This window comes from Drosophila kikkawai, chromosome 3R (assembly GCF_030179895.1).
Source record: "Drosophila kikkawai strain 14028-0561.14 chromosome 3R, DkikHiC1v2, whole genome shotgun sequence".
Lineage (NCBI taxonomy): Eukaryota > Metazoa > Arthropoda > Insecta > Diptera > Drosophilidae > Drosophila > Drosophila kikkawai.
In genome coordinates, this window is record NC_091731.1 from 18,208,198 (window position 1) to 18,221,989 (window position 13,792).

The 13,792-nt window shown below is 43.1% G+C and overlaps 1 protein-coding gene across 1 annotated transcript; it reads right to left on the minus strand.

Annotated features, from left to right (window-relative positions):
• Positions 1–1,995: 1,995 nt before the first annotated feature.
• corto (centrosomal and chromosomal factor corto) lies at positions 1,996–11,631 on the minus strand. Its single transcript, XM_070286385.1, has one exon. The coding sequence runs from the start codon at positions 10,834–10,836 to the stop codon at positions 9,172–9,174; it is 1,665 nt and encodes a 554-aa protein (XP_070142486.1). The 5' UTR covers positions 10,837–11,631; the 3' UTR covers positions 1,996–9,171.
• Positions 11,632–13,792: the final 2,161 nt, after the last annotated feature.

The following is a 13,792-nucleotide window of genomic DNA, read 5'->3' on the forward strand; positions in this document are numbered from 1 at the left end:
TTCTGTCTGTCTCTCTTCACCTTTTGTAGTCGTTAAGGTGGCTTTATTTCCTCGGCCGCCGTCGTTATTACTACTATTTTCGTTGGCCGGGAAAACCATTCATAAATGATTAACGTTGCCAAAGTGCAATTAACATTGCAAACAAGGGCAGGGCCCCGCGGACGAAGAAGAAGAAGAAGGTCTGGGCCCAGACCCCACAGACACTCATCCTCAACATTTCCCCTCCCCCTCCCGAGTAATCAAAAACTGAAACTTCATGCGGCCATAAAAGCCGAATAATAATAATAATAATAATAATAATGCTTGTGCCCACATGGTCCGATGTCTGAGCGAGTGCGCTTAATTTTATTTCGTTTTCCCATTTTTTTACTATTCGAATTTGGCCATATAAACATTTTTGTGACGCGCGGTAATTACGCTGAAAAACTCATTTGACGGGTCGCCCATTCAGTCGCCGTGTAATAAATCTCTCGATGTGTATAATTTGGTGTGAGTGAGCCTGGCCAACGCACGGAAAATCGTATCTCGCAGATACACCCGATTGCCTGTGCGCTGGGTGCACATTTTTGGATTTTTTACACTGGTAAAAATCACTAGCTGGAGCTTATAGATTTTAAAACTATTTCTGTGAACCGATTAGGCGTAGTAAATGGAAGTTTTTTTTAATTGAAAACATTTCAAAAATATTTAAAAAACAGCTGTCATTAGAGAATTTTCCTCCGTGTACCTCTTGCACAACAGGCGGCTTAACACTGGGGATGGGCCGCAGATTTCGGGATGCGGACTGGATCGGTTCGTCTCAGTTGGGATCTGTTTGGTTTCCAGGTCTTCGAGCTGCCCGCAGGCAGTCGGAAAAGGGAGGGGGCTCGGGGTCTGCTGCTGCTGCTGGCTTTTAAGTGGAATGCCCGGCCTGCAATCATTACTCATCCGAGGCTCTAGGGTTTCCTTTACATTCGACTATTGTCAATGGCAAAACAATGGATAGGCGCGGCTGGCGGGGGGGCAGATAGCTGATACAGATACGGATACGGATACGGATAGGCCGCATCCAGCATAGATACAAATGCAAACGAACTACAAACTACACACATGTGGGAAAGTGTCTCAAAGTATATGCCACAATTTATGGCTTCCTACACAGACACAACGTGGCCCCAAAAAAAAGCAAATATGTATATGACAAGTCATAAATGCCTCAACCTCATGGACGCCGTTACAGCAACAGAAACATCAGGAGAAACAGGCGCAGATACACAGATACACCGATACAGATACTTTTGTTGTTGCTGCGCGCCGTAAAAAGAAACAAGAAATCGACTGACACATCGCTCAATAAACATAAATTATAATTTATTTAACTTTTGCACTTTGTTTCATTTAATTTTCAATGCTCGTTTCCAAATCGAGTGGGAATGGGAATGGAAATGGGATTCATTTGTTTATTATTTTGTTTGCTTTGGTTTCGTCGGACTCATTCTGTTCGGCGGAAATTCAATGGAGAATTTGGGGGAATAGCATTTTCAGCTGGCTGGCTCATTAAAAGACGCGCCACGCACAACTATGTTATTTGAAATATTTTAATTATTTTCCACTCATACATATGGCTGCTCGGCGGCTATATGCGATTTCGTGGGCGTAGCAGGTTATTCCGAATTATTTTTTTAAGGCGATTTTAATTGCCCCGCCAGAGACCAATTGACGTCTGTTTTCAGGGGGATTTCGAGGCCCCGGATGATTGTGAAAAGCACTTCACTGCAGTGTTGAGTTCGCCTGAATTATGAGCCAGGAAATTCACAGCATTTGAAACACGAGCCCCGTGAGTGCTGATAGTGTGGCACACATACCCAGAGGGGGTGATGGAGGGTGCCCTGAAACAATGACAAATACGTGAGCTTGTATTTCACCCTAGAGAAAGAGGGGAATGCCTGGGACAAAGTCCCCTGATTGCGACCCGCTACCCCTACCCAAAACCCCTGTAAGCAAAACTCATCCGACTTTATTCAAGTTGCTCAAATTAATATTCAATTAATTTGCATTTTTATTGTGTTCGGTTCAGTTGTTGTTTTGGGTTTTTTTTTCTTACGCATGCAGCCCAGTAGTATTTATAATTCCTTTATATCCATAATATGCTACAAATTTATTCCGTTTCTACCTCTTTACATCGTTATGTATACGAAATAATTATATTTATGTGTCATTTTCCATTCCCTTTTGGGGTATAAATAATTTACATGAACATTTTTTGGCTTCCATCGGAACAGAAAGGTTTTTATACGAGTTAGTGGCCTCCTAAAAAATGGCATAATTAATGCAAATGCTCTGCCAATTCGGTGTGCAAAAGAACTTTGTTAGTCGTTAGTCATTGGCATACATAATTCAAAGTATACTGTGCACAATAATTACGAATAAAACTACTATCACATTGAAATACACATATGTATGTACGTCTGATACATGCTCGGGAAACAATAATAATTGCTCATTAAATATATCTACACACGCAAAGCGAGAATTGAAACAGTTTTGGTGCGATCAGAATGCCACAAAATTGTTGTCTAATTTAACGAATTCCCGACATTTGTCGGTCCGATTCCGCCTGACTGTTGTGTGAGGTTGTTTTGAATAGAACAAATCGTGTCGGTTGCCTTGGCAGTTGCTTCTTAGCCTATCCTAAACGTATATTTAGCAGCGTTGTGAAGAGCAACGGAAATGCAGAGAGGATTTCCAGTAAATTAAGAAATATTTAGTTGTTAATGTGTTCACAGCAGAATTGATAATAATTCATAGTTACGTTCGTACATATAGATTTATATCTCTGGTTAGCACTTTTCACGCTCGATAAGTTCTGTTAATTCAGCGCACAAATCGCTGGAAACTTTTCCATTTCGCCTTCGTAGTTAATCCGATTTCTGTGTATACCCATATCGGATGGATTGCATATACATACATATATATATTTCCGTACATATTAATTTGCTGATGGCCTAGATAGTGGTTATGCTGCGGCACAGGCGTATTGGTAGGTATACTATATAAGATCGTCTATATCAATTTGTTTAGCTGGCTAATTTTCGCTTTATTTCGCTGGCTGATTTTTTGTTTTCTTGTAAGTCACAATACGGTTGGCTAATGCGATGTTAATGTTTACTTAAGAGTAATTAAATATAGGTATATCCGTATTCCCATGTGCCCGATGGATACACGCGCTGCCATCTATCTCATATGGGCCCGTTCGTGTCTTCGGCTGAGACCCAGTTTCGAGTGGAGTTTAATTACCCGGCCAGACAGACACGTCCGAGCCACATACACACTTCCTCCTCCAGACCACATCCCCTTTCCGTCTTTCCATATGTACATACATGCATCGGTATCTCTGGCCGGTGCCAGTACCCCTAGCTTCCCCCTAAGACATTTGGCTTGCCATCTGACATATAATTTTAACTTGTTACATTGTATTTCGAGTTGCGTTTACCTAATAGTTTTCTTTATGTTTCGTGTTCGAAATAAATGCGATACAGTGCGGTTCAGGAGGATAGGGAGGTTAAGAAATAGAGGAAGGAAAGACTCCAATTAAGAAAATATTTTGAAATCTCCATTTAATTTCCAATTATTTGATAAATAAAATATAAATTGATTTACTTGTTTGCTGTCATTGATTTAATTATACCTTTTAAATGATGTTTAGCTTCCTTATGGCCTTGGAACGCACTGTACCCTAGTAAATGCTGCACTTAGGCAGCTGTAAGCGTTAATGCCTTTTAATTGTTTTTTGTGTGTAAGTGTATTTTTTTCGACTTTTGTATTTTTTTTAGATATTTTTGCGCTAGCTAACTAGTTTTACACGTTGTCATGTTTGTTTGTTGCTCAGCCAAGTCTAAAGTTTGTAGTTCAAGTTGATTTTTTATGGGTTTTGTAGGCCTTTTGAAAGCTCTTGACCTTCCCTCTCTAATGTTACCTGTCTCCTTCCACGCTCTTGCCCAATTGAAAAGGCAGCTAAGTGATTTGGCTTTGGCTCAGCAATGATTTTGTTAACAACTTCTGGGCCAGCCAAAAGTTTTCACAATTGCGCAAAGCCTGGGGAGGGAGTTTTATTTGAGTTTTAGCAAGCTAAAAATATCAACGCCAGGTATAATTAGGAATTAGAAATCAATGACAAATCGCCTTTTGACATCATCTGTCTGGCTGACTCAGCGCAATCTACTAAACAAAAATACGAAATTCCCATTTGGTGAGCTTAATTATTTATAGTTTGCTAAGCTGTTGTTGGGCTTGGCTTTTCGAATATCGCTGTGTATAATTCCATACATTTGGCTTATAATCTTCCGCGGAGAGAGAGTGAGGTCAATTAAGTGCCATTAATTTGCCTTTTTAATTAATAATTTATTTTTTAATTTATTTAAAGCCGCTGTTTTAATCCCGCGCGGTCTATCTCGCACCGCGCGCTGTGCATTCATGCATATAAATTATGCTAATTAGTTACAGCTACCGCATGACAATTTAATACATATATTTGCATTCGTTTTTATCTGATCTGTTATATTTTTTAATTAAAGCTTATTAAAACTGTCGCTCACTCTCTCGCTCGCATAAATATTTATTTACTTTTTTTATACGCACTTAATTTATGGCTCTTGGCAATCGTCGCGGCGAAGAGGCAGGGCATAATAATTACCGAAAGCCTAGAAAATATTTAAATGATTTTGTTGTGTTTTTTTTTCACTCCCCGTTTCTGCGTTGTTTAAATGCTTTTTTTTTGCCCGCTAAAAATGTTTTAATTATGTCAGAAATGATGTAGCGCGCTTGGCAGCAGATTGAAGTTGACCCAAAAAACGAAAAGAAAAAAAAAAGAGCAAAGCGAAGAGCAGAGAAAAAAATGAAATGATGACGACAAAACCGGTTGCCTAGGTCTGAAATCGGAGTCCGGGGTCTCCAGAGTCTCCGATGTCTGAAGTCTGGGAGTGGAGTTGCCTCCGCCTCGTAAATATCGGCTTTATGACCAGCCTCAATGCGAGTATCCTCCGCGTTTCTCCCTCTTTTGTGGCTGCCACTTAGCCCCCCCTGCCACGCCCACTGGCCGCCCCCGCAGACAATGTTTGGTTAGACAGCTTCCGACGTTGTGTTTTTTTTGCCCCGTATTTTTTTTTTTATTTTTGTTTGGCGCTTGACAACTGCCGACGCCGTTTCCACTTAGTTTTGGGTTACTCTTTTTATATTCGCGGCGTGGACTTGGCTTAATGCGCTTTGCGTCATTTCATTTTGAACAATTTTCGTTACTCGGGACGTGAATTTAAAAATAACTGAGTCTTGCAACTGGGTGCTTCTGTTATTCGGTGCCTTTTATTTGCATGTTTTCCCCCAGCCGCATCGGTTTTTGTTTCACTTGGTTGTTGGTTTGCCTTTGTCGGGCCAATATTGGGTTTATTTATCTGTTGATGACTTTTAAATGGCAGCTGCTCTCCGATTGACGGCAGAAAAAAAACAAGCATGAACGTCTAAATAAAGTCAATTAGAGGAGAAAAAAACCTTTTAGTTGACCTATCCCGCTCTATAAGTCTGTACATTCAGCTCTGACTAAGCGAAAGGCAAAGCGATTAATCGAATGCGGCCATTGGAACCTGCATCCGACGGATACAAATCACTTTGAATCTCGGCTGTGAGTGCTATTTTCCCTTTTTATTGGAACTCTTGTTAGTTGGGTTTGTGAGCTGAAATCTACGTGAAACAGTGAAGCTGAATTGAAAGGATTATGCCCCAAATAAATTGTAAAACTATTTGTAACATTTAGTAACATTTCAAAATAATTATTTCCGCCTTAACTTAGAAATAATTCTGAGCTGCTACGTATTAAGAACTCTTAGGTAATGAAACGAGAGTTTTCCTATCTAAGCTTTTAGTGATTTAGACCCTTAAAATTTTATACTTATTACTTCTGCCTCTATTATTTAGGAAAACAAAAAACGCACAATTAATTTAAGTTCTTTTTTTAGTTGTTTTGAATAACAAACCCTTGGCCGCCTTGAATGAAATCGTAAACAGTAATGATAAGAGCTCAATTAAAATCTCTCAGTGGAAATGGTTGGTTTCCCCTTCCTGCCTCAGTGATAAAGTCCCCCCAAAATATGTATGTAATCTCTCCCAACGGCCCCCAAACTAGCCACTTGATCACTGAGCTCAATTTGGGAACGGGACGGAAAATGTCAAATAAGCGAAAGCACTCAAGTACGGCACTCGGGCGGGCGACTGGACATTATCACCGGGGCCCGCACATGGCACTATAATCGAATCAGATGTGAATGCGAATATGTGAATATGCGAATCCAAAGTGCAGCCTCTATTCAGCTTAGTAATGCCAGACGAGACGAGCCGAGCCGAGACGAGACGAGACGAGCAGCACCTGCCCATCGGGCAGCGGGCAACGGGGCGTATGAGTGACGACAATGGCGATGACCTCGCATTCGAAATGGATTGATGGCTGTGGGGGTTGCGACGGGGTAGCAAAGGCTGTGAGGGGGCTCATGCAAATGGCCCCAGCAGCTGATAGTTGATTGCTCAAACGAAATGAAAACAAACAACCGACGCTGTCAGCTGGAGTATATTTTAATTACACTTGTGTGAACGCCGCCGCCACCGTCGCCGGCAATTGAAATATATTTTTCCGTCCTCTAATCTACGACCAATTTAATATGAATTGAATAAATGAATAGATGGCAATCGTTTCTTGGGATGGTGGGGCGCAATCAAGGGAAACTACGGCAGTACCTGGCTTCACTTTGGGGTTTAAGGGAGATCTTGGCCATAATTCTGACATAAAATCGATATAAAAACCAATTGGGCCAACATGTTAAAATAATATTAAATAATTTATAGATCGTAAATGTTACCTTTAATTTAATTTTCTCTATAGACATATAAATATATACAAAAAATAATACATTTCCCAAAATGAACAAACATAATATTTTAAAAATATATGTGTCGTTGCTGTTTTAGCTTTATAACATGAAGAATGCATTGATTTTTTGTTGGCTATTTTCCAGACATTTTCCAGACGTCAACACTGGCCTCGGCCAGTTCCTGCCTATGGCTGCATTTTGCTCCAGCCTCTTGTCTCTCCTTGTTGGATCTTAAGTGGAGACAAGTCAACTTGGAAGTGGACACGGACTCGTTTGGATTTGGGGCAGCCTAAAGCGGTTCAGTCTGTTTTGCGGATGAGTCAGTTTTTGGTCTACAGCGGATGTCGTTCGGCTCACATCCAAAAACAGTTTTTTGCCTTAATTAATTCGCTGATTGCCACACTCGCAATCCTCAGCGGGCTTCCCTTGCCTATGCATAAATTAATCAGTTATTTACTTCCTGGAATCGCAACTCCCATGGAACCGAACCGTCTCCAATCGCTTCGGCTCGCAATCAATAATGGAAAATACACATTTCCCCGAGGGACCTTGAGGCCGAAGCTAAAAAAAATTTCTGCCGATAAAAATCTCGCGTTTCCTGCCAGCTCAGACTTTAGCTTTAAACCATTAGACTTTTCTGTGGGTTTGCCGTCAAACAAAGCATTATGTGAGGTCGTAAACACTAGTCTGTTGAGGGGAAAATCGGGGTAATAGTACGACCGGAGCCATGGACACAAAAACAAATGAATTATACTGTTTGAATGAATGAGCATGGGCTATATATTCTTCTGAAATTAGGGAACTGCAAGCTGGCCTTAGGTTTTATGTCGTTAAGGAAATAAAATAAATCAGAAGACCCAAAATGAGTTTAAAGCTTTTCCAAAATCTATGATTTCTAGTTTTAGGATTACTTTAAAAATGCAATTAAAATGTATATAAGATAACAAGACTTCTCTTAAAAGAATTGAAAATTCACAACATTAAATTGAAAACTAAATTGTTTTGGTTGCAGGAAATGATTATTCAAATAAGCATTAGAAACAGTAAATATAGCTTAGGAACCTAGCATTTTTAAAGAAAATCACTTGAATCTTAATTCTTTTAAAACTTTAACATAATAATAAACTGCAATCTGGGTCGTAAAATCGACGCAATCCAATTTCGAAATTAGTTCCACGCGGAAAGGTTTTCCATTAAGCAGGGACCACTGTGAAATTACGTTTCTTCAACCCCAAAAACGGAGGTCTTCCATCAATGACATTAATCAATCACAGCTCACCGCAGCGCAGGGGGAAAAAAAGCGAAGCGAAATGATGGGGCAAAGCAAAGCTGAAAATCAAATTAAGGCGGACAAGAAGAGAAGCCAGAGACAGGCCACAAGGAAGGAAGGTGTGAAAAGTAATCCACGAGAGCCGACGGCAGTGGAAACTCTTTCCCGCATACACAGGTTAGTCACTTGAACTACACACTCTTTTCTAGCATGAATTGAAAACACAATTTACTTAATTTTTTGCATATCTCGCTTCAAATTACGTTGCATAATTTTGAATAATTTTTATTCGTATTTTTTGTGTTGCTTTACGCTTTTTTCTGTTTTTCTCTCTCTCTATTTGTCTGTCCCGTCGTCTGTCTTGTCTTATTCATTCGGTAATAATTTGTTGCTTTTCATATTTTCGTATTCTTTCTTAAATGGTTTGTTATAACATTTTGTTTGATTTGTTTAATTAAATATGCGTATGTGTAGTTTTTAGCAATTGGTTGGTTTGGTTGTCGGATGTACTTGTTGCCATTGTTTATGGTTGTTGGTTTTACACAGAGCGGTTGTTGTTTCTGGTTGGTTGTTTAATTTAAATTAAATTAATTACTAAAATTATTTTATAACAAATATCACTACAATAGTTTGCATTTTTTTGTTGTTTCTTTTTGTATCGTTTATCAATTACTACCATTACATAAAAAAAGAAAAAAGATCGCTCGTTTTCCTCTTTTTCTCTCGCTTTCTCGCCTTCTAGCCTTCCGACAACAATTTCTCATAGCAGCTAAACAGTTAATTTTTTCCATCTCTTAATATGTCGTTAGAGTTAATTAGTTTTTGATTCTAAAAGCTTTGAGGGGGCGGTGTGTATATATAGTAATGCTTAGGGGAGGATCTATTGGTTATTCCTTGAGGCGGCTATTTCATCGACGCGTACTTGGTAGGCGTCTGTGTCTCATGTTGCATGTTGCTGCTGCTGCTGCTGCTCCTATTGCCGTTGTCCTTGGTGCTGCTGCTACTGCATCACACGTTGTAGCAGGAGATCTGCGGCAGGTGCTGGAATGTGGGCGTGGCCGCCACCGCTGTGGCCGCCGAGCTAAACGGGACAAAGGACGTCTGACCGGCGGCAGCAGCAGCGGCTGCCAGGTTGAGCGAGGCGGCCGCCGCATACGGATGCATTCTCTGGGACCGCAGGTACTGCCGGTACTTGCCGCTCAGCTTGTCCGTGGCGGTGGTTACCGCTCCCGGTATCGCCACAGCAACCGTTCCCGATGCCGTTCCCGTCACCGTTGCTCCCGTACCCGCCGCTGTCGCCGCTGTTCCGCCTGTGGCCGCTCCCGTTGTGGGCGTGGCCGAGTAGAGGCGCATGGGATTGGTGTCAGGGCCGGCCTGATAATTGCTAGGAACTGTGGCCATAGGCGACCGGTCCATCAGCATGGACGTCGCATCCCAGGGCGGCGGGGGCAGGCATTGTTGTTGCTGCTGCTGCTGTTGCTGCTGATGCTGCTGCTGCTGCACCTGAGACTGCTGCTGCTGCAGTTTTCCTGAGGCAGCCGCCGTCTGTCCATAGTTGCTGCCGGAGATCATGGCGTCCCGCTTGCCGCCGCCGCCACCGCTGCCCTTGGCCGCATAATGGCTGTGACTGTGACTGTGCGGGTGCAGCATGTGATGGGGCGTGAGGGCGGTGCGGGCGGCCAGTGCCGCCGCCAGCTGATCCCACTGACCGGCAGCCGCGGCGGCAATGGAGGCTTGGGCCTGGGCCTGGACCGCCGCTGCCGCAGCCGCCGAGTTGGCCGCATGGCTCTGACTTTGGCTTTGACGTTGGCTTTGGTTGCTGCTGGCACGTTGCTGCTGCTGTTGTTGCTGCTGCTGGTGTTGCTGCTGCTGCTGCTGCCGCCGCACATGCTCCAGACTAGACTGCTGTTGGGGATAGTGAGCTTGCTGGGACATCTGGGACATTTGCTGGTGCTGCTGCCGCAGTTGCTGCTGCTGCTGCTGATAGCGCTGCGCCTGTTGTTGTTGCTGCTGCTGGGCAGTGGAGGCCGCCGCACGGGCTCCCCGCCTGGCCGCACTACTGCTGGGCGCTGTGGCCACCGCCGCTCCGCTGCCGCTACCGCCCAGGGCCGCTCCACTGCTCAGCGAGCTTGAGCTGATGGACCGTGCCGTGGCATGCATGTTGTTCACGAACGGACTGCGGCGCTGCGACTCCATCTTGCGGAAGTAGCACGGATGGATCATCAGCAGCGGCTCCACGCGCTGTCCTGCCGGCGGCTTGGGCTGGTTGGGGAGCTCGTACTCCACGCTGCAGTCCACGTGCAGCGGGATGCTGTAGTCCTTTTGCGGGGAAGCGGCAGGCGCAGCATTTCCGCCGTTGCCATTGCTGTTATTGCTGTTGCTGGCGGACTGTTGCTGTTGTTGTCTGTTGCTGGCAACGGCGGCGGCGGCCTGCGTTTGGGCCGCCGCCGCATGGCTGTGACGGGCGTGGTGGGCAGCCACGGCGGCGTGGTACATGTGCTGCTGCTGCTGGTGATGGTGTTGCTGCTGCTGCTGCTGCACCTGGCTGTGTTGCTGTTGCTGCTGCTGCTGCTGCTGCTGCTGCTGTTGCTGCTGCTGCAGGGCAGACAGAGCCGACATGCCGTGCGATAGGGACGACATGTCGTAGTTGGCATAACAGGCGGCCATCGTCATTGCTCCTGACTCTGCTTCCTGCTCCCGCGGTTCCTTAGCTCTTCTCGAGTCGAGTTCGAGTTTTGTTAACACAGAATTCGCTTTGGGTAGCTTTTCGCTTTTACTTTGTTGCTTTAGAATTTTTGCATTTTTGCTGGCTTTTCTTTTCTTTGCTTTCGCACTTTCGAAAAAATTCACTTTTTAGTGGTTGTTTTCTTTTTGTTATTTGATTTGATTGGCACTGGTAATCCAAAAAAGAGCGGCTAACGGTAAATTTGCTGCTGCAGGTAATCCGTGAGTGTTGTATTTGTTGTTAATTTTTGTTTTGCGTTTTGGAGGAACCTTAATCCATATATTTACTTTTGTTTTTGCTTTGGAATTCGCTTTTTAACCCGTATAATATTTTAGCTTGCTGTTCGCGTGTTTAACTTTGTTTCGTTTATATATGCTTTTGTATATATTTATTTGTTTAGCGTTTTAATCAGTCTTTGATTTTGTTTTACATAAATGCAGCGAACAGTTAGAGCTGCGTTCGTGTGTGTTGAGTGTGGGAGGAGTGGGTGTGTGTGAGTGAACAATCCACGTGTGTGTTTTTCAGTCTTTTTCGCCCGTTTTTCGCTGGCTGGTTAACAGTTGATTTGCTCGCCTACTACGTGTCTTTTCATTCGGTTCTAGCGCTCCGCTTTCTATGATCCGCACAAGATCCGAGTTCTTTCTTTCCGTCCGCGATGACCAGATGCCCGTTTAATTTATAATTTCTAGCCTTAAATGTGGCATATTCGCGGACCGCTCGGTTCGAAAGTTTGAAAGTGAATGAATGTGAATATACGTGAAACGCTTAGGAAACGGCAGCGTCACGATAGAATCCACAAGTTCCACAATCCTCAAGTTCCACAAGGTACATTTTCTCTCTCTAAATTTGCTCTTTCTCTCTCTGCTGAGTGCGCAGAGCGTTTTTTAAATCACCTCTCGCTCTCGCCGGACTTGGCATCCACATCCATTACCTGCCCGCAGTCGCTGCGCTGCCGCCCTTCTGCCGACGCTTACCTGCTGTTCGGCACAGCTGATGTTCCGTGACGTCCTCTGGAGCCCGAAAGCCAATTGCATTCAGTACATATGGCCGCCGCTCTCTCGCTCTTTGATGGTGTGCCTGTGTGTGTGTTACACATTCAGCCATATTACTACACGGCGGCCATCTTTACAACCACAAAGAGCGAGCGAGAGTGAGTGGAGAGCCAAAGATAGAGAGAGAGGGAGCGTATTATTTTGTAATACGATTTTTCCCGTTTTCTGAGCGTGTTAAGTGCTGCCCTGCTTTAATTTTTTACGACAAACGCTTTTTTTGGGAGCAGCTTTATGGGGACGTAAAAGCCGATGGGGCCTAAAGGGGTTAACACCGGGCTAAGAGCTAATTGAGTTGCACTAAAAACTCAATATAAAAATAAATTTATCAGCGGAACCTCTTTTCGGGCGGATTTCTAAATAAAATCAACACCGTTTTAATAGCTACGCGGATTCTAGAAATATTTAGGTTTGGTAACTCTTCGTTTGTTATTGTTTTCGCTGACAATCGATGTATAAATAAAAATAATATTTCACAGAAATTAAATTTAAATAAAATTCCTACACTTCTTGATTGTAATGTATTTTTATAGTCATGTATTTTTATAAAACTTACCACCGCCATGTGGAGGCCATCAAAAACCAGCGCTTTGTCCATTTCGAGCAAGTCGTAAATAAGTTAATGGTTTCTTATATTTTTAAAAACATCGTTGCCTTGGTTGAGGTTTCTTAATTACGAAATCGAGCGAATAATCGAAACAAATACAGGGATTTTAAATTGTAAATTTCTCCCTGGTGAAATATCTTAATATCTTCTTCAGGACCTTAAAATCATTACAAGCCCCACCATAGAACACACCTAGTTCCAAATAAATGTTCATTTATAAGTAGAATCTCCCAACAGATCCGGAAAAATCCCCAAAAACACCTCCTACTCATAGCCTTTGGAATACAAAATCCAAAACTGCGCACTGAGAGGCTTTTCTGCAGCTAAAAAAATCACAAAAACAAAAATACAACTCAAACATACAGCAATATTAAACGCTAAAGCATTGCAGACATTTCTGCACTAAAAACTTGGGAATTTAAGTCGCGGAAGGGGGGACTTACTATATCTATGGCAGCCTCTCTCTCTCGCACACACACCCACGGAGCGACAGAGACAGAGCGAGAGAGGCAGACAGAATTACACACATTGTAATAAATAAGGAAGGTCGTTGCCATAGCAGCAGCCGCCGTTGGCGTCGTTTTTCCCCCACTTATTGTTGTTGGCCCGCTCTCTCCATTCAGCGCTCTCTCATTTCAACTTACTCTCTGATAACGAATCAGCTGTTTTGGCGTTTGTGGGTGGCGGGGTGGAGGTGGGGAGGTGGAGGTGTGTCTGATGCGCCAGTGGGAGGTGGTGAGGTAGATGTGGGTCCCATCCATGTGTGTGTGTGGGTTAGTGACGACGACTGTCGGGCTCCGAAAGCTGTTTTCGTGCTCTTGCTTTTTCCCCCCAGCATATGTTTGCGAGAAATTGTTGCAGCCGCTCTTGGGCGTGTTATTGCTGCTTTATCTTTTTTAATTTTACATTTAAATTGAATTTGTTCGTATGTCCGCTGATAATTAAGTTTTATATTATATTTAAATATTTATTTTAATTTTTTTGTATAGCAGATAAGGATTGGGCTGGATTAACGTCTTTTGTCAATATCCCTTTGCTGACCAACTTTGATATGGTATATTAGTTTCTCCTGTGCAAATTAAAAACTGTTTGACAATTTTCTGCGGTTGCTTCTGATATATTTTTGGGTTTTGAAAGTATTTTCTGCCCTATGGTTTTGCTACTATATTGTTGCAGTTGTTTTTTTTGCTAATTTTACCACCATTATTGCAGCTTTTATAGGCTGCCGTGCCAAGCTGCTTCGTTACT

What these genes read in the sequence shown, in the direction of transcription:
- corto (XM_070286385.1), bottom strand. Translation starts at nt 10,836, where the DNA reads ATGACGATGGCCGCCTGTTATGCCAACTACGACATGTCGTCCCTATCG.